General features: G+C 43.6%; 1 protein-coding gene across 1 annotated transcript; it reads left to right on the top strand.

Annotated features, from left to right (window-relative positions):
- The first annotated feature begins 513 nt into the window (after positions 1 to 513).
- LOC137383935 (pepsin A-like) lies at positions 514 to 10600 on the top strand. The gene is made up of 9 exons (XM_068057345.1): positions 514 to 624; positions 711 to 873; positions 1598 to 1715; positions 3337 to 3455; positions 4142 to 4341; positions 8226 to 8345; positions 9033 to 9177; positions 10200 to 10298; positions 10454 to 10600. The coding sequence occupies exons 1-9, from the start codon at positions 569 to 571 to the stop codon at positions 10598 to 10600; spliced, it is 1167 nt and encodes a 388-aa protein (XP_067913446.1). The 5' UTR covers positions 514 to 568.
- Positions 10601 to 24288: the final 13688 nt, after the last annotated feature.

A 24288-nucleotide genomic window follows, 5' to 3' on the forward strand; every position in this document is an offset into this window, starting at 1 on the left:
AACCAAAATTTACCCTTAGCATAGGAGTATATTCCAAATGTGCAACTCATCCTGTTGCAGTCAAATGATTTTTCTAAGTCAGCAGAGCATCACTCTTGTCGCTGATGTTGTCAATTGATCCCTCTCAATAAAAGTTCAATCATGTAGTACCCTTCTGGAAATTTGTCAATGTTACATGCAGCAGTAAAACAGTTAATTTATCTTCTGATGCACTATGAGATTGCTATTTTGTGGTTTGGATAAGACTGTTTTTAGCACGATTTGCAAATATATTTACGATTGTGTTATCAGTCATGAAGATAATCTTTAACACTACAATACTTAATATGTTTATGATAATCCAAATGTTCTCAAACGGTTACCACTAAAGTTGAAGATTGTCCTTAATAAAAGGGAATGCATTTGAGATAAACTAATCATGATTACACTAATATTTACTTTTCATATCGAATGATCGTATCTGAGTCCTCGTGACAATGGAATGGTTGGTCTCAGTGAGTATAAACGTTGCTACTCAGACCCCAAACTTTAGGTTCCGAAGAGTCTCTGAACCCATCCAACTGGCAACATGAAGTGGCTACTCATCACACTTGCTTGCATTCAGCTCTCTGAATGTATGATCAGGTAGGAAATCATCACAAGACAACAGATGGAAATAATAATAACAGTAAACATTGATGAAATTTGTAATTTACTTCTTTTTTGTACAGAGTGCCCTTGTTTAAGGGCAAATCTGCCCGTGATGTTCTTCAGGAGAAAGGGTTGCTGGAGGACTTCCTGAAGAATCATCCATATGATCCCTGTTCAAAATTTCAAGGGCCCTACTGCACCCAGTCCCTGGATTCATCAGAACCAATGATTAACTACCTGGATGTAAGTAATCATCAGTTTTGTAAACATAAGAGAAATGTAAAAAACAGAGTTAGTTGTTAGTCGAGGGTAATAATTCAGAAGCAGATAGTCTGTGCTAATACACCATATGCTGTAGATCTTTAACCTGCTATAACTTACACAGCAAGAGTCAATGGATGAGATTCAGCTGTTCTAGCCTTGGGCTGAAGACAGATGGTGAAAGACTGGAGATTCCAACATTGAATCCATTAGATCTGGAGTTGGGATTTCTGGTTCCATGTGGGGAGTTACTGGTGATTTCAGGTGGATCTACTGACTAGCAGCTGCTTGCTTATCCAATGCTGATGATTACAGGGTCAATATTATAGATACCCTTAACAAGGATGACTTGTGCTGCTGGGTGGGCATTTGCCAATGCTGGCAGTATTGTTGGCATCAGTTAGAGTCAAAATGCCACCTGAAATCAAAAGAGCTAATGGTCCAAAGGCTCAACATCATCTCAAACATGAAATATATTATTCAGTATAAACATAGAAACAGAACAGAGTGATCACTTATTCTTACTCATTATTTCTCATGCATTTAAATGGACTGCAGATTTCTGTTTATGTCCATATGATTTCAAAAGGAGTGATTGGTAGATTTACATTTTTTGATGCATGTAGAGGAATATGAACCTAATAATACATGTTGCACTGATATATTTCCAGTTGCTCTATTGTGATGTTCTTGTTCTTGCTCACAGCTATCATACTATGGAGCAATTAGCATTGGGAATCCACCACAAAGCTTCACCGTCATCTTTGACACTGGCTCATCCAATCTTTGGGTTCCATCAACCTACTGTTCTGAACAAGCATGCAGTAAGTAAATACTGCCCTGCTGTTAAACATGCTTCTCTTCTTGACTTTTCTTCTTGTTAAAGCCAGCTGTGTAGATTGAATGAAACCCTAAACTTTCACTTGCTTCTCTCTGGGCTTGGAGAGAAATTTAACAGAGCTTTGATTTCTTGAAGCTTTTACATGTCATTCTCTGGAAATGGGAAAAGCCTAGTGTGAATTTACATTGCAAATAATGATGTAAAACAATATCCACTTTGAACTCCTGGGTTGGATGCTTACTGTGTCTGAGAGTTATTACAACACAGAAGACAGCCATTTGACTCCTGGCGTCCATGCCAAATCTGTCTTGGAACAATTGCATCAGTCCCATTCTCTTCTCTATTCCCATAGCTCTCCAAGTTTATTTCCCTCAAGTGCCCATCCAATTTCCTTTTGAAGTCATTGATGTCCACTTCCAAGACCCTTGTAGGTCATTATCAGTCACTACGTAAAACGTTCTTCCTCACATCCCCCTGCATCTCTTGCCCAAAACCTGAAATCTGTGTCCCCTTGTCCCTGTATGATTAGCTAATGGGAACAGATTTTCTCTATCTGCCTTATCTAAACCTGTCATAATCTTGCAATTTTCCATACCTCCCTCAAATCTCTCCTCAGTCTCCTTTTCTCCAAGCAGAATAATGCCAGCTTCTCCAACCTTATCTGGGAGCTAAAATCCCTCAACCAGGAGCCATTCCCTTACTTTTTTGAATTTGATTAGGTTGAAACTTATCCAATGAGTGGGCTAATAAAAGGACAGTGGTATCTTCCTTCATCCATGCGTACGCTCATACACATGTCCAACACAGAGCTCCAAACCACACACAGACAAACAATGGGCTGGATTTTACAGCCCCCCCACCCGCCCCCCGTGACTTCAGGAAGGCCCGGCCCGATATTGATGACGGCGGCAGTGAGGCATCATGGTGGCCTCCCTTCCGATTGGCAATGGGACCAAAATTTCAATATGTTAATTTCGCAAATTCAATGAATTAATTACTCACCCGCTCCCGCTGTCCGTTCCAGTCCCATATTGGAGCCGGCGGCTGGCACTCACGCACCGTCGGATCTCCATCCGGTGATGTAAGGCGAAAGACTGGTGGGGACGGGGAGCAGGTAAGTTTCTCAGTGCAGTGGGCGGGGGGGGGGGGGGTGGGGGAGTGGGGTAAAACTAATTTCATTGGTCTAGGGGTGATGGCAAGGGGTAAAGTTTAAAGTTGATGAACTTTGGGGGGCACAAGGTAAGTGTTTTGGGGGAGTGAGATGGCAGCAAATGAATTTTATAATCATTGGGCGTATGGGAGAGGGTCGGGATAATGATATTTAATTTTTTACAGACATTGTTCTTTAAATATTTAAATCACATGGAAAGGCTGGAAGCCCTTTAAAAATGCGTCATTGCCTGCACAGTGGCACCTGATGCCATTGCCAGGGATGGACCGCCCACCCACTCCACATCATCCGAGGGGGCAGTCCACCCCCAGCCATTCATATCATGGCAGCTGCGCGACAAGTGATGCACGCGGGTGCAAATGTTTGTTTCTACATTTGACTAAATGCTGAAACCTTTTTTATTACATTTGGTGAAATGAATGTTCCTTTGCAGCGCTTCATCACAGATTCAACCCAAAATTGTCCTCAACGTATCATTCAAAAAACCAGAAAGTATCTATACAATATGGGACAGGCAGCATGACTGGAATATTGGGATATGACACTGTCAGAGTAAGTACATTGTAACCTTCATCAAGTACATGAAATCACTTTACAGTGATAATTGATGTACAAAGTTATAGGTTCAAGATAAAGGTACAAAGACTTTGGAATCAAACTTAATGAGCTCTTATCAGTTCCGAAGCCAGTCGGTTGAGTGGGTGTGCAGTGATGACGTAGCAGAGGGTGACCCGACATTCAAGTTGATGATTTGAAATAAAGCTAATTTTAAGGTAGATTTTCAGAAATGTATTGGCAGAAATCTTTTCCATTGCATTATTCAGTTCAGTTCAGACCCTCATGTCGATTTATGTTACATGTGGGATATGTCATCCTTTAGGTGTCTGCCTTAGCTCAGTGGTAGCACCCTGAGACAGAGGTTTGTGAGTTCAAAGCCACTTGAGCACATAATCCAGAGTGAGTGTGTCATGCTGTTGTAGGTGCCCTCTCCGGTGCATGTAAATGATCCCAAGCTACTATTCAAACAAAAGCAGGGGAGATTTCCCCATTTCTTATCCAACATTTATCCCTCAACCAGGTTTCCTAAAAAAAACAGTTTAATTTGCTGCTCATGATTGGCTGTGAGGGTGTGAAATGATGTACTCACTATTTGTGATCAATTTATGAAGAGGTTATAATTCACAGAATAACATTCTGCTTAATTCCTCATGATTTGTCACTTGATCTTATTTTTCTAGGTTTCAAACATAGATATCAGCAGTCAAGAATTTGGTTTAAGTACATCCGAACCTGGAGGCTTCTTTACCTACGCTGCATTTGATGGAATTCTGGGCTTGGGCTATCCATCTATTTCAGCATCAGATGCCACAACTGTGTTTGATAACATGATGTCTCAGCATCTGGTGCAGGAGTCCCTCTTTTCTGTGTATCTAACAAGGTAAACATTTCTTATGCATTTGTTTCTTTACCTTATTTCCCTGAATGAAGCAGGAAGAGTTTTTTTTTGCTTTCACCTAAAAATGTCACCTTGCCTTAGTTGGTAACACTCTTGCCTCTGTGACGGAATGCTATGGCTGGAATTTTACAGTTGGTGGACGGGAGCCGGACTCCGACGTAAATGTCGGTGATGAACCCGCTTCCGCCCAGCCTGGGGATTCGTCCCGTATTTTACGAATCCCCAGGCTTTAATTGGCCCGAAGCGGGACTTCCACCCACTTGATGGAGGAGGTCCCGCCTCAGTGAGCTGCCGGCCAATCAGCTGGCTGGCAGCTCTTAGTCTCAGCAGCTCTTTGTCTCAGTGAGCGGTGACCACTGCTGGGACTGCAGCCCAGCCAACACCATGGACCCGAGAGAGTGGGTAAGATCGGCAGCTATCACTGGGCGGCCTTTCACATCCCCAGCACACCCGCTTGCCATGGGTAAAATACCCGTGGAGGCAGGCGAGGGTCCTTAAGGTGCCGTTAAGTGACAATTTAAGGGTCTTGATTGGCCCCGGGCGGGCGGGCCATTTCCCAACCCCCGCCTGACCTCCGTAAACTTGTCCGGAGGCGGAATTGGGGCGGGTAGGCCTTCCGGAGCCTGCCGCTCAATTTTACGCTGCCCCCCACACTACCATCCGACCCGCTGGGGCGGCGTAAAATTCAGGCCTATGATTTCAAGCTGAATACAAATTTTGAGCACATCGTGATAAATCAATACTTCAGTATTGTGCTCCACACCTGGAGAACTGTGTGCAGTTTTGGTCTCTATATCTAAGGAAGGATTTTTTTGCGTTGGAGCAATACAGCAAAGGTTCACTATATTGGTTCCTGGGTAAGAGGGTTGCACTTTGATGAGAGGCTCTGTAAATTGTGCCTATACTTTCTGGAGTTTAGAAGAATGAAATGTGATCTCATTGAAACATACAAGATTCTGAATGGGTTTGACAGAGTAGACACTGAGAGGTTGGCTGAGATTTTACCAGGCCTGGGGTGAAGGGCTGGGAGGCCGGTATGCCTGAAAAATGCCAGCGAGCCGCGTTGGGATGGCTCTTCCGAGGCTGAGGGCTGGAACCGTTGCCTGCCGAATGGAGGCAGAAAGCCAATTGATTAATTAATGGCCCAATTAATGCCAATTCTCCTGGGCCACTGGCATTTTTCCAGCAGTGGAGCTGCCCCCTTGTGGCATTACTGAGGCTTCAGAGCTGCCAGCTCTCTGATTGAGCCAGCAGCGTGGAGATATTTAAGGCCAATTTAGACAGATTTTTGGTTTCTCAGGGAATCAAGGGATAAGGGGAGTTGGCAAGAAAGTGGAGTTGAGGCAGAAGATTAGCCATGACCATATTGAATAGCAGAGCAGGCTGGAGGGTCTGCAGAGTCTACTCCTGCTCCTATTTCTTATGCTCTTATGTTGCTCTTGAGGAACCTTCCATTGTTGGAGATACTCTGTAGTATTAAGGGAGTAGAGCATTATTAATGTTAGTGTCATTCTGATGAGGTCTTAGACTGAAACCCTGCCTATCTATTCACTTGAGTGCAAGAGATCTGATGGTACTACTAGGTTTCTGCTAAGTTTCCTCAACTTATTTATGGGGCACGACTGTGTACCGCATTGTTCACGATACAGTAATGGCCACACTTGAACTGATCGAGAAGCACTTTGGGCCATCCTGAGGATGGGGGATGGTAGTATAGTGGTAATATTACTGGACTACTAACCCAGAGATTTGGACTAATGCCCCGGAGTCATGAGTTCAAAACCCACCACACAGTTGTGGGAATATAAATTTAATTAATTAATAAATCTGGAATAAAATGCTGGTCTCATTAATAATGATCATGAAACTACTGATTGTCATAAAAATGCACCTGGCTCACTAAAGCCCTCCAGGGGAGAAAATCTGCCATCCTTACCCAGTGAAGCCTACATTTGACTCCAGATCCACAGCAATGTGGTTGACTCTTAACTGCCCGCTGAAATGGTTGATCAAGCCACTCAGTTGTATCAAACACTACAGAAAAGATGAATAAGAATAAAACTGGGTGGGACCACATGGAATTGGTCTGGGCACCGGAAATGGCAAAGCCATACCTTGCTATTTCCACAACTAACCAGAGGAGAAGGCTCCACAAACATCCCCATCCTTAATGCTGGGGGAAACCAGCACATCAGTGCAAAAGACAAGGCTGAAGTATTTGCAACCATCTTCAGCCAGGAGTGCCAAGTGGATAATCCACCTCAGCCTCCTCCTGAGGTCCCCACCATAGTAGATGCCAGTCTTCATAAAAATTCAAGTCATTCTATGTGACATCAAGAAAAAGCTGAAGGTACTGGATATAGCAAAGGCTATGGGCTCTGACAACATCCTTGCTGTAGTACTGAAGACTGGTGCTCCAGAACTAGAACACTCTTATCCAGGTTGTTCCAGTACCACTGCAACACTGGCATATGTCTGATAATCTAGAGGTTAATTATCTCAGCCCCAGGACATCACTGCAGGACTTCCTTTGGGTAGTGTCCTAGGCCCAACCATCATCAGATGATCTTACCTCTAGCATAAGGTCAGAAATGGAGATATTTACTGATGCTTGCACAGTATTCAGTACCATTCAGCCCTCCTCAGATGCTGAAGCGGTGCATGCCCACATGCATCAAGGCCTAGACAATATTCAGGCTTGGCCTGATAAGTAGCAAGTAACTTTCACATCACACAAGTTCCAAGCAACGACCATCTCCAACAAGAGAGAATCCAGACATCTTCGCATGACCTTCAATGCCATTGCCATCAACATCCTGGGGGTTACCATTGACCAGAAACTTAACTAGACCTGCTATATAAATACTGTGGCTAAATGAGCAGGTCAGTGTCTGGGAATTCTGTGGCAAGTAACTCACCTCATGACTCCCCAAAACTGTCCACTATCTACAAGGCATAAGTCAAGAGTATGATTGAATACTCTCCAATTGCCTGGATGAATGCAGCGCCAACAACACTCAAGAAGCTAGACACGATCCAGGACAAAGCAGCCCGCTTGATCAGCCCCACATCAACTAGCTGAAACATTCACTGTCTCCACCACTGGTGCACAGTGGCAGCAGTTGGTACCATCTACAAGATGGACTGCAGCAACTTGCCAAGGCTCCTTCAACAGCACCTTCCAAACCCGCGACCTCTATGACCTAGATAGACAAGGGCAGCAGACACATAGGAACACCACCACCTGCAAGTTCCCTGCAAGTTCACAATCCTGACTTGGAACTATATCACTATTCCTTCACTGTCACTGGGTTAAAATTCTTGAATTCCCTCCCTAACAGCACAATGGGTGTACCTGTACCACATGGAATGCAGTGGTTCAAGAAGGTCACTCATCACCACCTGCTCACAGGCAATTACATATGGGCAATAAATGTTGGCCTTACCAATGATGCTCGCATTCTAAGAATGAATAAAAAAAGGATATGAGAGGCACCACGTCAATGCAAGTGCTTTCTTTCAAAGTAATTTATTTTCAAAGATTGAATCTCTTCTTTGGTGCTAACAGCCCAGTTCAGAATTGAAACCAATAGAATCCAACAGAATCCAGATTAAGTCCTGTATAACTCGTTTGAAAGGTATAATTGCTTGATCTGAACAGACAGCATGGTAGCACCTTCCTGGAGTATTTATGAAATATTGCAATTGATGTCCTTTCGTAGCTGATTTGGAAAAATGATGATTTAGATGTGATGTTCAATAGGCAGTGACATCGCCAAGTGATAGATCACTAAACCAGAAATATGTCAACGTTAATGAAATTGTTCTTTGCCTCTGAGTTTTTATTATTCACCTTTGTTTTACAGAGAGAATGGTCAGTCCGGAAGTGAAGTTATATTTGGTGGAGTTGATTCAAGCCACTACACAGGTCAAATTAATTGGGTTCCCGTCACTTACGAGGGCTACTGGCAAATCGTTATTGACAGGTGAGTGATTAACCATTTACAACTGAAATAGTTCTGAAAATGGCTTTTGACAAATCAAACTTAGAAAGGATCAACTTCTATCGAGACAATGTGCTAATGATACAGCTCTTTATAATTTTCGGGAGAAAACATTTGTGGGAGGCTCATTTTCTGTTGAGGGTCAACCATAACCTTACACTGTTTTAGCATTTTTGTTATCTTATTGGTTCAGTTGAGACAACTGGCCTGACATATGGGCCTGAAGTTGCCATGTAATTTTAAATGCCAAGGCGTGCCACCAGTTGGTGGAACTGTTGGAATCATTACAAACCACTTTTCCTTTGTTAACAGCTGTGCCCATGAATGAGGTTTCCCATCACACTGTCCCGAACTGGGAATTGGGACATCAGTTCCTGGCATCTTAGGACCAACAGCTGTTAGTGCCAGTGGAATATGGAAATTGATATTTTCAGCTTTTCTACTGAAGTCCCAGAAAATGATTTTACCAAACTATGGTGAAACATATGAACTAAAAGAAAAGGAATAAAATACTTCGACCATTCTAAGATCTCAGTTGCATCAGCATTACTAATAATATAATGAATATCTCAGATAACTAGGAATCCCAACTTGGTATTACTTGTTCACTTAGTCCAATAAGTGTGGCAGTTTCAGAACTTTGACTAACTTGATGCATTTCTCCCTCAGAGTGACAATCAATGGTAAAGTTGTGGCCTGCAGTAGCGGTTGTCCTGCCATTGTTGATACTGGCACTTCTCTTCTTGTTGGTCCCTACACAGCCATCAGCACCATTCAGCAGTACATTGGAGCAACTCCAGATTACTATGGCCAGGTAGTGATGGCATGTTACAATATTGGGTGTGTTGTAGGAGTATCTAAGTCTGCATCAATGATTGATTCACATTGCAGCATATAGCAGACCATAGAAGTCATTACAAAGTGAAAATAGATATATTTGTAATAATATTGTAAATTCTCATGCATAGTTGGCTCTGCAGAAATTCCCTCAGCCTCTTTTGGTCATGGGGTGTGGGGTGGTTGGGGATGGTGTTAAATATGAGGCAGCAATCACTGTGCATGGATGTGCTGCCCCAGAAATATTTGGAAATGCATCACCATTTGTTGCAAGTTCAAGGAGAAGAAGCTTTACATTTCTGAAGCTTCTCATTTAAGGACAGAAGGTAGTCCTGAAATTGGTCACAGTGTCAGAAGAAGAAATGCAAAAGCCATAATACTATTGTCAATTTAATGTTTAGATGATCATTAATATTTAGAAATATTTTATCACAATGTAGCTAAATTGATCTTAACTATATCCTGGAATCAGCCGATGTGTCTCTATAGACAAAGTAGACAGAAAGAGGATGTTTCCTCTAGTGGGCAATCTAGAACAAGAGGTCATAGTTTTAGGATAAGGGGTAGCAGATTTAAAACAGAGATGAGGAGAAATTACTTCTCTCAAAGGGTCGTGAGTCTGTGGAATTCACTACCCCAGAGTGCAGTGGTTGCTGGGACATTGAGTAGATTTAAGGAGGAGATTGACAGATTTTTAATTAGTAATGGGTTGAAAGGTTATGGAGAATGGGCAGGAAAGTGGAGTTGAGGCTGAGATGAGATCAGCCATGATCGTATTGAATGGCGGCACAGGCTGGAAGGGCTGAATTGCCTACTCCTGCTCTTAGTTCTTATGTTCTTCTGTAACCATTTACTTTTAGCCTGTTTGTGTATTCCAATTTCATCTCATATTAATTTCAGGAATGGTTAATTAGTAATGCCATTACACTATAAATGATTTATTGCAAATTACTACATTGACTGACACAATGACTGAATATTCTTGCTGTTTTCTTGCAGTACAACATAAACTGTAACGATCTGTCCAACATGCCCAATGTGGTCTTCACCATCAATGGAGTTGACTATCCTCTTCCCCCCAAAGCGTACACATTGCAGGTAAGTTATTGGACAGCAGTAGTGTGCAAGAATAAACATAGAATTTCAAAAGATTGAATGGAATAATTTTTTAGGCATTATTCAACGCTGCTGTAGAGATCAGTAAAGGAGATATATGTATGACCCAGTGTTAATTGATCTCCTTTTTCTTACAGCAAACTTACAACAACCAAGAAAGCTGCTCCAGTGGATTTGGCCCCAGTGGTGGAAGCCTTTGGATTCTGGGCGATGTGTTCATTGGAGAATATTACTCCATTTTCGACAGAGGGAACAACCGTGTTGGCTTGGCTCGGGCTGTCTAATTGATTCATCCATATTCTCATTAAAAGCACGCCCTGATACAAGTTGACTTAAGTTCTCCAGTGCAGCAGTTGTCACCTGGCTGCACAGTGTAATAGATGAAGTCATCATATTTACCATATCTTGATTGACTGTAAACAAAGTTCCATTGCTTGGCTGTGGTTTGTGCTCAGCAATGCCTTGCATTAAGTTACACTGAAAACTGAAATAAAAATTAAATAAACACCTTATCAGGGTGAGCTTTTAAAGGAACAGGCTGAGAACACTGGTTCTGGATTGGAAATGAGAATGTTGATATAGTCTAATTCTATTCCCTCTCTGATTGTGTAGCACTTTTAATCAGTTCTTTCTTGGTTTTGACATTCAGCTGTGATATATTATTGGTGCAGTGATTCACTCCAGAGACATACACACTTCTGATGAAAGTGGATGAGCTCTACAGTGAAACCTGATTTGATGTAAATGTGATCCAAACATCACACAGCAGCCTTTTCTATCCTTCGGAATCTCTTTATTACAGTATATCCTAAAATTGATCAATAAAAAAAAATCATGAAATGCATACTCTTAGCTTTCCTGTCTCTTGTTCCTTTATGTCTGTCAGTGGAGGGGGCCTCAATTTATTTCATATTTGCATTGATTTGTGCAGTGGTTAGCTCATGTGAAAGGTTGCAAAAAACAGGCAGAGACAGATCTCATGAGAAATTTCGACATAGCCTGTAATTGAGGTATCAGAATAATTCAAATACACACTCCCATTGATTCAAGATGGTGAATCTTATTTCCATTTTTGATTGAATTTTAATGGATCCTGGCCTAAAACTTCTAAAATGTTCAGTTTCTGAGAGACAATGATCGCTATTTTCAGATCACCAGCAATGGGACAGCGTTGCTGCTGTCCTCGAGAAATGTTGCCCACATAAATTTAACGGTTTCCAAAATGTACTTTTCCTGTTTCCCAAATGTCAGTTTCAATGTGGGGCCTTCTACCGGGGCATCCAACGACAGGACAGGCAGCAGGCAGGCTGACGTGCTGTAAATGTTCTTCCAAAAGACATTTGATAAAGTGCCACATAACAAGATTGTTAGCAAAAACAAGAAATGCATTCTCCCTCTACCTGGACCCCTCACCCTGGCTTCTTACCCGCTCTTGATCTCTTCATTGAAAACTGTCGGCGAGACATTGGTCGTCTCAATTTCTCTGCCCCCCTCACTCACTCTAACCTGTCCCCCTCTGAACTTGAGGCACTCCGTTCTCTCAGGTCTAACCCCGACATGGTCATCAAACCTGCAGACAAGGGTGGTGCTGTTGTTGTATGGCGTACCGACCTCTACCTTGCAGAAGCTCAACGCCAACTCACAGACACCTCTTCCTACCTCCCTCTGGACCATGACCCCACCACCGAACATCAAGCCACCGTCCAAAGGACTGTCACTGACCTCATCTCCTCTGGAGATCTTCCCTCTACAGCTTCCAACCTCATAGTCCCGCAACCCTGGACAGCCCGCTTCTATCTCCTTCCCAAAATCCACAAACGGGACTGTCCCGGCAGACCCATTGTGTCAGCCTGCTCCTGCCCAACTGAACTTATTTCTTCCTATCTAGACTCTATCTTTTCTCCGCTGGTCCAGTCTCTTCCCACCTACATCCGTGACTCTTCTGACGCCCTACGTCATTTTGACAATTTCCAGTTTCCTGGTCCCAATCGCCTCCTCTTCACTATGGACGTCCAATCGCTCTACACCTCCATCCCCCACCAGGATGGTTTGAGGGCTCTCCGCTTCTTCCTGGAACAGAGGCCCAACCAGTCCCCATCCACCACCACCCTCCTCCGCCTGGCTGAACTTGTTCTCACATTGAACAACTTCTCCTTCAACTCCACGCACTTCCTTCAAGTAAAAGGTGTCGCTATGGGTACCCGCATGGGTCCTAGTTATGCCTGTCTTTTTGTGGGATATGTCGAGCATTCTTTGTTCCAGTCCTACTCAGGCCCCCTCCCCCAACTCTTTTTCCGGTACATTGATGACTGTATCGGTGCCGTTTCCTGCTCCCGCCCCGAACTCGAAAACTTTATCAACTTTGCTTCCAATTTCCACCCTTCTCTCACCTTTACATGGTCCACCTCTGACACTTCCCTTCCCTTCCTCGACTTCTCTGTCTCCATCTCTGGGGATAGGTTGTCTACCAATATCCATTATAAGCCCACTGACTCCCACAGCTACCTCGACTACACTTCTTCACACCCTACCTCCTGTAAGGACTCCATTCCATTCTCCCAGTTTCTCCGTCTCCGACGCATCTGCTCTGATGATGCTACCTTCCATGACGGTGCTTCTGATATGACCTCCTTTTTCCTCAACCGAGGATTTCCCCCCACTGTGGTTGACAGGGCCCTCAACCGTGTCCGACCCATTCCCCGCACCTCTACCCTCACCCCTTCCCCTCCCTCCCAGAACCGTGACAGGGTTCCCCTTGTCCTCACTTTTCATCCCACCAGCCTCCATATCCAAAGGATCATCCTCTGCCATTTTCGCCACCTCCAGCGTGATGCCACTACCAGTCGCATCTTCCCCTCCCTTCCCCTGTCAGCATTCCGAAGGGATCGTTCCCTCCGCGACACCCTGGTCCACTCCTCCATTACCCCCACCACCTCGTCCCCGTCCCAGGGCACCTTCCCTTGCAATCGCAGGAGGTGTAATACCTGCCCATTTACCTCCTCTCTCCTCACTATCCCAGGCCCCAAACACTCCTTTCAGGTGAAGCAGCGATTTACTTGTACTTCTTTCAATGTAGTATACTGTATTCGCTGCTCACAGTGTGGTCTCCTCTACATTGGGGAGACCAAGCGCAGACTGGGTGACCGCTTTGCGGAACATCTCCGCTCAGTCCGCAAGCAGGACCCTGAGCTTCCGGTTGCTTGCCATTTCAACACTCCCCCCTGCTCTCATGCTCACATCTCTGTCCTGGGATTGCTGCAGTGTTCCAGTGAACATCAACGCAAGCTCGAGGAACAGCATCTCATCTACCGATTAGGCACATTACAGCCTGCCGGACTGAACATTGAGTTCAATAATTTCAGAGCATGACAGCCCCCCACTTTACTTTCATTTTTAGTCATTTTTAGTTATTTTTTCTTCCTTTTTTTTCTTCCTTTTTTTTGCATTCCTTTTTACATTTTTTGCATTTATTTCATTTCATCTTAGTTTGTTCAGTTTGCTTACCCACTGTTTTTTTCAGGTTGTTTTTCTTCAGGTTTGTACTTGCTGATGTTCTATATTCAGTATATTCACACCTAATCTGTACTAATGCTTTGTCTTTCAAAACACCATTAACATATTGTTTGCCTTTGCTCCGTGACCTTTTGGTCAGCTATGTGGCCTGGTCCAATCTGCACCTTCTCCTTTGTTATCTCTTGCCCAACCCCCACCTCACTTGTTTATAATCTGTGACTTTTCTAATATTTGTCAGTTCCGAAGAAGGGTCACTGACCCGAAACGTTAACTCTGCTTCTCTTTCCACAGATGCTGCCAGACCTGCTGAGTGAATCCAGCATTTCTTGTTTTTGTTTCAGATTTCCAGCATCCGCAGTATTTTGCTTTTATATAAGATTGTTAGCAAAGTTGAAGCCCATGGAATAAAAGGGACATTAGCAGCATGGATACAAAGTCGGCGGAGTGACAGGAAGCAGGGAGTCGTGGTGAACACTAAAATAAAAGCAAAATACTGCAGATGCTGGAAATCTGAAATAAAAACAATAAGTGCTGGAAATACTCAGCGGATCTGGTAGGATCTGTGGAGAGAGAAGCAGAGCTGACGTTTCAGGTCAGTGACCCTTCATCAGAACTGGCAAATATTAGAAATGTAATAGGTTTTAAGCAAGTAAAGCAGGGGTGGGGCAAGAGATAACAAAAGAGGTGTTGATAGGACAAGGTCACCGATAATAACTGACCAGAAGGTCATGGAGCAAAGGCAAATGGTATGTTAATGGTGTGCTGAAAGACAAAGCGTTAGTACAGAGAGGGTGTTAATTGACAGAAAAAAGAACAGCCCTGACCGCAAGCACAAACATGAAAAAAAAACAATGGGTAGGCAAGGTAGAGACAAACTAAAATAAAATAAAATAAACAAAGAAAAGAGAAAAAAATAAGTAAAAATAAAAATAAAAACGGGGGCCCGTCATGCTCTGAAATTATTGAACTCTATATTCAGTCCAGCAGGCTGTAGCATGCCTAATCGGCAAATGAGATGTTGTTCTTCGAGCTTGCGTTGATGTTCAGTGGAACACTGCAGCAATCCCAGGACAGAGATATGGGCATGAGAGCATGGTGAACAGTTGTTTTTCAGACTGGAGGAAGGTATATAGTGGAATTCCCAAGAGATCTGTATTAGGACCACTGCTTTTCTTGATCTATATTAATGACCTAGACTTGGGTGTGCGGGGCACAATTTCAAAATCTGCAGATGACACAAAACTTGGAAGTATTGTGAACTGTGAGGAAGACAGAGATATACTTCAAGAGTACATAGACAGTCTGGTGGAATGGACGGACACGTGGACACAAGTCATTAATATGTATCAGAAAAAGCAATGGTCCTAGTACCGACTCAGAAAAGGCAATGGTCCGAGGACTGGGCTCCAACGACATCCAAATCTACCAAAAACAGCTTTCTGCCTATGGGCGTTCAGACAATTCTCAATGCACTGCTGCAGATTATCACTAATGCCACAAGATTCTACCTTGTAGAGAAACCTCTTTTGAGGCACCTTATCAAAAGCTCTCTGAAAGTCCAGATGGACAACATCTATATTGGGTTACCCTCATCCACCAATAAAAGGCATGATCATCATTTCCTGAACTCATGTTGGTGTCCCTAAAAGGCCTTCTAATCTAAGTGGTGGTATAGGACGTCCTGAATAATTCCTTTGAGCATCTTATCTATTACTGAAGTCAAGTTAATGGGCCTATAGTTAGCCAGTTCTGCAAGCATTAAAGCACAGAATGCAAGAGGATCTCTGATCATTTGCAGATTGTTCTGTATCCTAATTACCCTTTTAGAATTGGTCACATTTGCTGGTGGTTGCTAACTAGATTTACACCTCTAATTATAATAATTGCTTGGTATTGAAGTAGTAGAAATGCTTGGAAACAACAATATGCATTAGTATAGTGCCTTTAATGTGATAAAATGTCTTAATGTGATGCGCATAGGAGAAAGAGAGATGAACGGATGGTAGAGGATTTAGGATGAACTGGCTAAAAGCATGGTCAGAAAAGGTAGATTTTGAGAAAGATTTTTAAAGGCAGAGAGGGAGGTAGCAAGGTTTAGGAGAGGAATTCAGCGAGTGGACAAGATGGTTAACATCTTTATCACCAAGTTTAAATTCCAGTATTGGAGGTAAAAGCGGGGGTGGGGAAAACTACACAACAACACAATGATGGAAGCCATAGGATGCATACTGGCATGAAGAGCATTAGGAGGGGGATGGAAGGATTTATAAATTAGAACAAGTGTTTTGAATTTCATGCATTGGGAGTTAGTGGAGGTCAGTGTGGACAGAGGTGATAGATGCGTAAGATGCAGAGTTTGACAAGTTGGAGTTTATAAAGAGAGGAGTTCAAGAGGTGAATGAGCTGGGCCTTCAAGACGGTGAGTCTTGAATAAGGGTTTCAATGTCAGAGGGCTCAGATAAGGATGAAAGTAAGTAATGTTGCAAAGGTGAGAGTATGCAGTCTTGGCGTTTATGATAAGATGTCAGGTTTATATCTCAGCTCCAGAGAGAATAGGGTAGTGAGACTGGTTCAGTCTGAGTGAGCAATGGGGCAGAGGGATAGTGCCAGGAGCACGAACAGGAGCTTAATGGGTTTTCCAGTGTTATACCAATAGCAGCATTGTGTACCAGTTTCTGTGCTGAAACAGTATCATTCAATACAGAACTATACTGGAATTAATAAAGATGATGTCTGAATTATTAGTGTTTTCTATACTGTTTGGAAAACAGTTTCTCATTATAAATTCAAATAATAAGATCAAATATTAAACGGTAATCTTCTTTATACCACAAGGGGTAGCCTGGTTTTATCAATACACTTTATTCCATATAAAATTATAAAGCTCTTTTCTTGTAAGTGCAGTGAATGAGATCTTTATGAAACTAGAATGGTCCAAAATTGAAGTACTGTGATAAACATAGGATAATGAAGAGCTAGGTGACAAAAAGTGACAAAAAGTAACTCATATTCTGTCTCCGCAAAACCTCTCCACTATCTACAAGGCACACGTCTGCAGTGTGATGGAATGCTCTCCACTTGTCTGGATGGGTGCAGCTCCAACAACACTCAAGAAGTTCGACACCATCCAAGACATAGCAGCCCACTTGATCAGCAGCCCATCCACCACCTTAAACATTCACTCCCTCCACCACAGGCGCACAGTGGCAACAGTGTGTACCATCTACAAGATGCACTGCAGCAACTCACCAAGGCTCCTTCAACAGCACCATCCAATCCAAACTACTACCACCGAGAAGGACAAGGGCAGCAGACATACGGAAACACCACCATCTGCAATTTCCCCTCCAAGACACACACCATCCTGACTTGGAACTATATCGCCCTTCCTTCACTGTTGTTGGGTCAAAATCCTCGAACACCCTCTCTAATAGCACTATGGGTGTACCTGCACCGCATGGACTGCAATGGTTCAAGAAGGTGGCTCATCACCACCTTCTAAAGGGCAATTAGGAATGGGCAATAAATGCTGGCCTTGCCAGCGACACCCACATCCCAAGAATGAATTTTAAAAAGTTAAGACTATTTAAAAAAACCTCTCCGAAGTTCTCAACTCCTGGTGTTGTTCACTTCTCAAACCACTAGATGATGCTCTTGGGCAAGTAAATGATGAATTGTGGGTGAAGTTAAACCAGAAAATGCGAGAAAACTCAGTAAATCAGGCAACATTTATTTGCGAAAGAAACAGTTAACATTTCAGATTGATGACCTTTCATCAGGATTGGAACGACGAGATATAATACAGCTAATACAGAGGTATGGATAAGAGAAGGGGAGGAAAGAACAAAAGGGAAAGTCTGTGATCGAGTGAGGGCAGGAAAGATTAAATGACAAAAGGGATGATGGTGCAAGGCAAAAGGAGATGGTAATGGGACACATAAAGAAACAATAGTTGGTTCGAGAGGAGGTATAAATGGGAAAAGCAGCTTTCCTCAGCAACTGTCTCTAGCTCTGACTTATTCCACGTGGATTCAAATTGAAATTCCACCCTTCATGTTTCAGATAGACCCATAATTACAGATTTCTCCAAGACATTCAGTGCTCTTCAATCCACTGCTGTCATCACACCCTGAGATCCACGTTCAACGCTATGCATGACTTCAACTATTCTCTTCAGCAGCCTCACTCTACCTCAAAGCTGTTCTGTTCTGCAGTTCTATTTCATACTTCACCTCATCTAGCACTTAAACAAAAAACTTTTGTTCTTCCTTTCAGGTTTCAAGAATTGCAAGTTTCAACAACTCTTGGATACCATTGCCCCTCTGGATCCTTCTTCCCCTTCACTTTCCTCTGACCCCATAACTTCTTCCAATCTCATCCCTTGCCGTGTTTTCACTATCCTCTTTGACCTTCCTCTCTCTGACCCCAAACGATCAGTCCTCAGCCAAGGCCTCACCTTCACCCCCTTTATGCTCCCACCTCACTGAATTGAGCTCCACACAACACAGCACTCTTCCTCCATTGCCTTTGCCTCTGCATCCAATTCCTTGGCCAAGAGTCTTCCTCCACACAGCTTCCTCTTTCTCCCATCTTCAGGATTCTCATTCCATCTGGGCTCCTCCCTCCGGCCGCTTAATTTCTCTAGATCTTTTCATTGAGACTGCTGGCATGACATTGACCACCTCAATTTCTCTGCTCCCCTCAGTCACTCTAACCTATCTCCCTCTGAACTTGCTGGCAAAGGCGGCACTGTTGTTTGATAAACCGACCTCTACCTAGCAGAAGCTGAATGCCAGCCCTCTAACGCTTCCTCCTACCTCCCCCTGAACCATGACACCATCACCAAACATCAAGCTATCGTTTCCAGGACTGTCACTGACTTCATCTTCTTTGACGGTCTTCCCTCCATGGTCTCCAACCTCATCATTCCTCTAACCCCACACAACCTGCTTCTAACATCTTCTCAAGTTACACAAACAGGAATGCCATGGTAGACCCCTCTTTTCAACCTGTTCTTGAACCAATTTCTTTCTATCTCAACTCTGTTTTTTCTACCCTTGTCCAATCTCCTCCCACCTACATCTACAACTCTGCTGATGCCCTCTTCCACTTTAATAGTTGCCAGTTTCCTGGCTCTAACCACCTCCTTTTCACCATGGACATGCAATCCCTCTATACCTCCATCCTTCACCAGGAACAGAAGGCCCAACCAGTCCCCACTCACCACCACCATCCTCTGCCTGGCTGAACTTTTTCTCACATTGAACAGCTTCTCCTTTGACTCCATTCATTTCCTTCAAATAAAGATGTTGCTATGGGAACCTGTATGGATCCTAGCTATGCCTGTCTTTTTGTGGGATATGTGAAACAGTCCCTTATCTCTTTTCCCAGTACACTGATGACTGTAGTCGTACCGTTTCCTGCTCTCGGCCTGAACTGGAAAACCTCATCAACTTTGCTGCCATTTTCCACCCTCCCTTTGTCTTCACATGGTTCATCGCTGACTCTTGCCTTTCTTGACTTCTCTGTCTCCATTTTAGGGGATATGATATTAACCAATATTTACTATAAACCCACTTACTCCCACAGCTAGGTTTGCTACACTTACTGCCATTTAGTTACTACATTTCTGATGCAACAGTTCTGACGACACCACCTTACATGCCAATGCTTCTGATATGTCTTCCTTTTTCCTCAACCAAGGATTCTGCCCCACCGTAGTTGACAGGACCTTTGACTGTATGTTCCATTTCCCACTGCTACTCTCACCCTTTCCCCTCCCTCCCAGAACCACAATGGATTTCCTTTGTTTTCCCCTTCCACTTCACCAGCCTTCATATTCAACGGATCATCCTTTGCCATTTCCACCAGCTCCAACATGATACCATCACCAAATAGGTCTTTCCATCTCCTTTCAGAATTCCAAAGGGACCAGTCCCTTCACAACACCCTGGGCCACTCCTCAATCACTCCCAACACCCCCTCATCTTCCTCCTATATATTCCCATGCAAGTGCTGCTCACAATGTGGCTACCTCTACATTGGGTGGACCAAACGCTGATTGTATGACTGCTTTGCGGAACATCTCTGCTCAGTCCGCAAGCAGGACCCCGAGCTTCCAGTCATCTTCCAATTTAATTCGCTGTCCCACTCCCACTCTAATCTCTGTCCTCAGCCTCCTACACTGTTCCAGTGAAGCCCAACATAAGCTCAAGGAACAACCCCTCATCTTTCGAATAAGCACTTTACAGCCTTATGGACTTCACATTGAGTTCAACAATTTCAGATCTGCCTCCTTTATTTTGGATGGCAGCTGTCAGTGATGACTCTGTTGTTCCCATTTACATCTCCTCTAGACTCATCTTTTGTTTCTTTACTTGCCCCATTATCATCTCCTTTTGCCTTGCACAGTCACTCCTTTTGTCATTTAAGCTCACCTGCCTTCCACTTTATCACACCTTCCCTTGTGTCCTTGTGTTCTTTCCTCCCCTCCCCCCTTTCCCTGCTTCTGTACTTGCATTAAAACATGTTACATCTTAAACTTCTTCCTATTCTGATGAAAGTCATTGATCTGAAATGTTAACTCTGTTTCTCTCTCCAGAGATGCTGCGAGACCTGCTGAGTTTTATTTCCAGCATTTTCTCTCTGTGGCCAGAAGTTTATGCACCCCCCCCCCCCCTCTCCCCAAAGAATGGGATGGTGGCGGGGAGCATAAAATGGATTGGGAGACTCGGGGGTCCCTTCCCAACCTGCTCCCGCTTCTGCCGCCATTTTACGTGAAGTGGCGGTGGCGGGAAACTGCCTGCCCGCCCCAGGCCAATCAAGGCTAATTGATGGCTACTTAAGGGCCTCTGCCTGCCGCCAGGGGGATTTTACCCTTGGCCGATCAGGCGGCCCAGACTTCAGAAAAGCCACCTGACAAAAGCCGATGACTTTCTGACCACCTTAGGGGTGGGGGAGGCCTCCTGATCAGGCACCCTGTGCCCGACGGAGGGTCAGCCCCAATGACTCAACCACCCCCAACGCCCAGCACATTCCTCGCCCCCAACGCCCCCAATCGACCACCCTTGCCTCATCGGGGCCCGACTGATTACCCCCGGCGAAGCCCCAAAAACCTATCTTTTCCCGGAGCCATCCTTTCTCTTCTCCGTGAAGCTGGGTTGCAGTCCCAGCAGTGGCCACTGCTTCTGGTGGCGCTGCTAGGACTAAGAGATGCCGGCTCACTGATTGGCCAGCAGCTCCATTAGGCGGGAATTCCTGCCTCAATCAGGTGGAAGTTCCGCCTCAGACAAATTAAGGGCCTGGGGACTGTAAAATCTGGACTGGATCCCCAGGCCAGACGGAGGCAGGATCGCCACTAACTTGTCGGTAGGTGGACAGCTCCCGTCCAACAGGGGTAAAATTACGGCCTGTATTTCAGATTTCCGGCATCCACAGTATTTGGCTTTTGTGTGATGAAGTTAGTTGTACAAGATCTTCCTCCTTTTCTATTCTCCTCTCTGAACAAACCATTATAGTCAGTGGCCTAACTCAAGAGTCAGTGAAGAATCCCGATCAGGGGATATGCATTTTGAATATCAGTCGAGGCTGTGATTCAAACACAAAACTACTTGAACTGGGTGAGGATTCACTTCCACCTAGTTTCGAATTGGACAGTCCAGTTAAGTTTTCAGATATGCAGGGGTTGGCAGAGGAGTGAATGCACTGATGTGGTCTTCAAAACAACTAACTGGCTATCTAGAAATTTCTAAAACATATATAACGCGACACAAGTATTTTTGCAGCAACTGAAAATCTGTTTCTTCAACTCTTGCCTTATGATGCAAATATGCTTTTTTATTTTTCAGTAACTGTCAATATAATTCTGTGACTGCAGATAATCTGAGGTAGAGCTGGTCCTGTGAAATTTTCTTTAACCCGTCTTTAAGAGCAGTAATCTCAGGATTACTCCCATTGACATGTGCATGTGAGCATCAGAATAGGAGGATTGATCAATTTGAACATGTGGCTGGAGAATTGGTGTAGGAGGGAGGGCATCAGATTTCTGAGGCATTGGTTCTGGGGAAGGTGGGAACTGTACAAGATGGACAGGCTACACCTTAACAGGACCAGAACTAATATCCTCGCCTGGAGATTTTCTAGTGCTGATGGGGAGGGTTTAAACTAGCTTGTCAGGGGGATGGGAATCTGAGGGGTAGCTCAAATTGGAAGGAAGTAAAGCTGAAAACAGGAGGTAGAAAAGTAGCAAGTGACATTAGAAGGCAGGTGAAACAAAGGCGAGCATCAACTAGGCTTAGAATGCAGAATAATGTCGAGAAGACAAGGTTAAGGGCATTCTACCTGAATGCACACAGCATTCTCAACAAGGTAGATGATTTAAAGGCGAGGTAAATGGGTATGATCTAACTGCCCTAACGGAAACGTGGCTGCAGTGTGACCAAGACTGGGAACTGAATATTCAAGGGTATTCGACGTTTAGGAAGAACGGCAAAAAGGAAAAGGAGGTGGTGTTGCATTGATAATAAGGGATGGGATCAGTATATTACTAAGGGAGGATCTCAGATCAGAAGAACAAAATATGAAATCTGTTTGCGTGGAGCTAAGAAGCAGCAAGGAGCAACAAACATTGGTAGGAGTTGTTTATAGGCCATCAAACGATAGTGGTAGTGTGGGACATGGTATTAATCAGGAGATTAGAGAAGCATGTAGCTTGGGTAACACAGTAATCATGGGTGACTTCAACCTGCATATGGACTGGATAAACATAATGAGGACTAATGTTGTAGAGAATGAGTTTCTGGAGTATGTTAGGGATGGTTTTCTAGAGCAGTATGTTGTGGAACCGACTAGAGAACAGGCTATTTTAGATCGAGTGTTATGTAATGAGAAACGGCTAATTAATAATCTTGTTAGAAATGAACCTTTAGGGATGAGTGACCATAATATGATAGAATTTTACATTATGTTTAAAAGTGAAGTTAAATTTGAACAAAGGAAATTATGAAGGTATGAGGGGCAAATTGGTTGGGGTGGATTGAGAAAATACATTAAAAGGTTTGACAGTACATAGGCAATGGGTAGTCTTTAAAGAATTATTACATAGTTTACAGCAACTATACATTCCTTCAAGGCAGAAAAACCCCAAAAGAAAAATCACTCAACCGTGGCTAACAAAGGAAGTTAAGGATTGTATAAGATTAAAAGAAAAGGTCTATAAAGTTGCCATAAATAGTAGTAAACCTGGGGACTGGTAGGATTTTAGAATACAGCAAAGGAGGACCAAGAAACTGATAAAGAAAGGGAGAATAGGTTATGAATGTAACCAATAAAGTCCCCCACAGGAGGATTGTTTGCAAAATTAAAGCACATGGGATAGGAGGTAATATACTGGCATGGATTAAGGATTGGTTAACAGGCAGAAAACAGGGAGTAGGAATAAACAGGTCATTCTCGCATTGGCAGGCTGTGCCTAGTGGGGTACCGCAAGGATCAGTACTTGGGCCCCAGCTGTTCACAATATATATCAATGATTTGGATGTGGGGGCCAAATGTAATATTTCCAAGTTTGCAGATGACAGAAAACTAGGTGGGAATGTGTGTTGTGAGGGAGATGCAAAGTTGCTCCAAGGGGATTTGGACAGGCTAAGTGAATGGGCAAGAACATGGCAGATGGAATATAATGTGGAAAAATGTGAAGTTATCTACTTTGGTAGGAGGAACAGATGTGCAGAGTGTTTCTTAAATGGTCAGAGATTAGAAAGTGTAGATGTACAAAGGGACCTGGGTGTCCTCGTCAATAAGTCACTGAAAGCTAACATGCAGGTCCAGCAAGCAATTAGGAAAGCTAATGGTATGTTAGCCTTTATCGCAAGAGGATTTGAGTACAGGAGGAGCAAGGTCTTCCTTCAATTGTATAGAACCTTGGTTAGACCGCACCTGGAGTACTGTGTGCAGTTTTTGTCCTCATACCTTAGGAAGGATATTATTGCCATAGAGGCAGTGCAACGAAGGTTCACCAAACTTGTTCCCAAACATGGATTATTTTAGCTGGCAAGTCAATTACTTTAGTTGCATTTTTCACCTGTTTGGTTCCAGGTTCCACTTATCACAAGTCGCTGTTTATTTTACTGGGTGTAACTATTATATCTTTTTTATCAAAGATGTTGTTTCTCACAGTGATTAATGCTCAAGAAATGTATTTTCCTATTGGTTCTGACATAGCAAAGAAACAACACCATCATGAAATTTGCCTGAAAATTCTCATGTTGCCTGTTTAAACAAAACTGAGCTGATAATTCATACAGAGTATAAAGCTTACTTGATTTCCTTGTGACTTTGCACTTGGGGTTGGCCATTGCATCATTTTGTGGTCTATAGTAATCCAGAGCCTAAAACGAAGGAGAGTTCCTGCAAAAGGTTACGATTACCTGAACCTGCCTACATTCAGCTTGGTGGCACT

Source organism: Heterodontus francisci, chromosome 25, assembly GCF_036365525.1.
Source record: "Heterodontus francisci isolate sHetFra1 chromosome 25, sHetFra1.hap1, whole genome shotgun sequence".
Taxonomy (NCBI): domain Eukaryota; kingdom Metazoa; phylum Chordata; class Chondrichthyes; order Heterodontiformes; family Heterodontidae; genus Heterodontus; species Heterodontus francisci.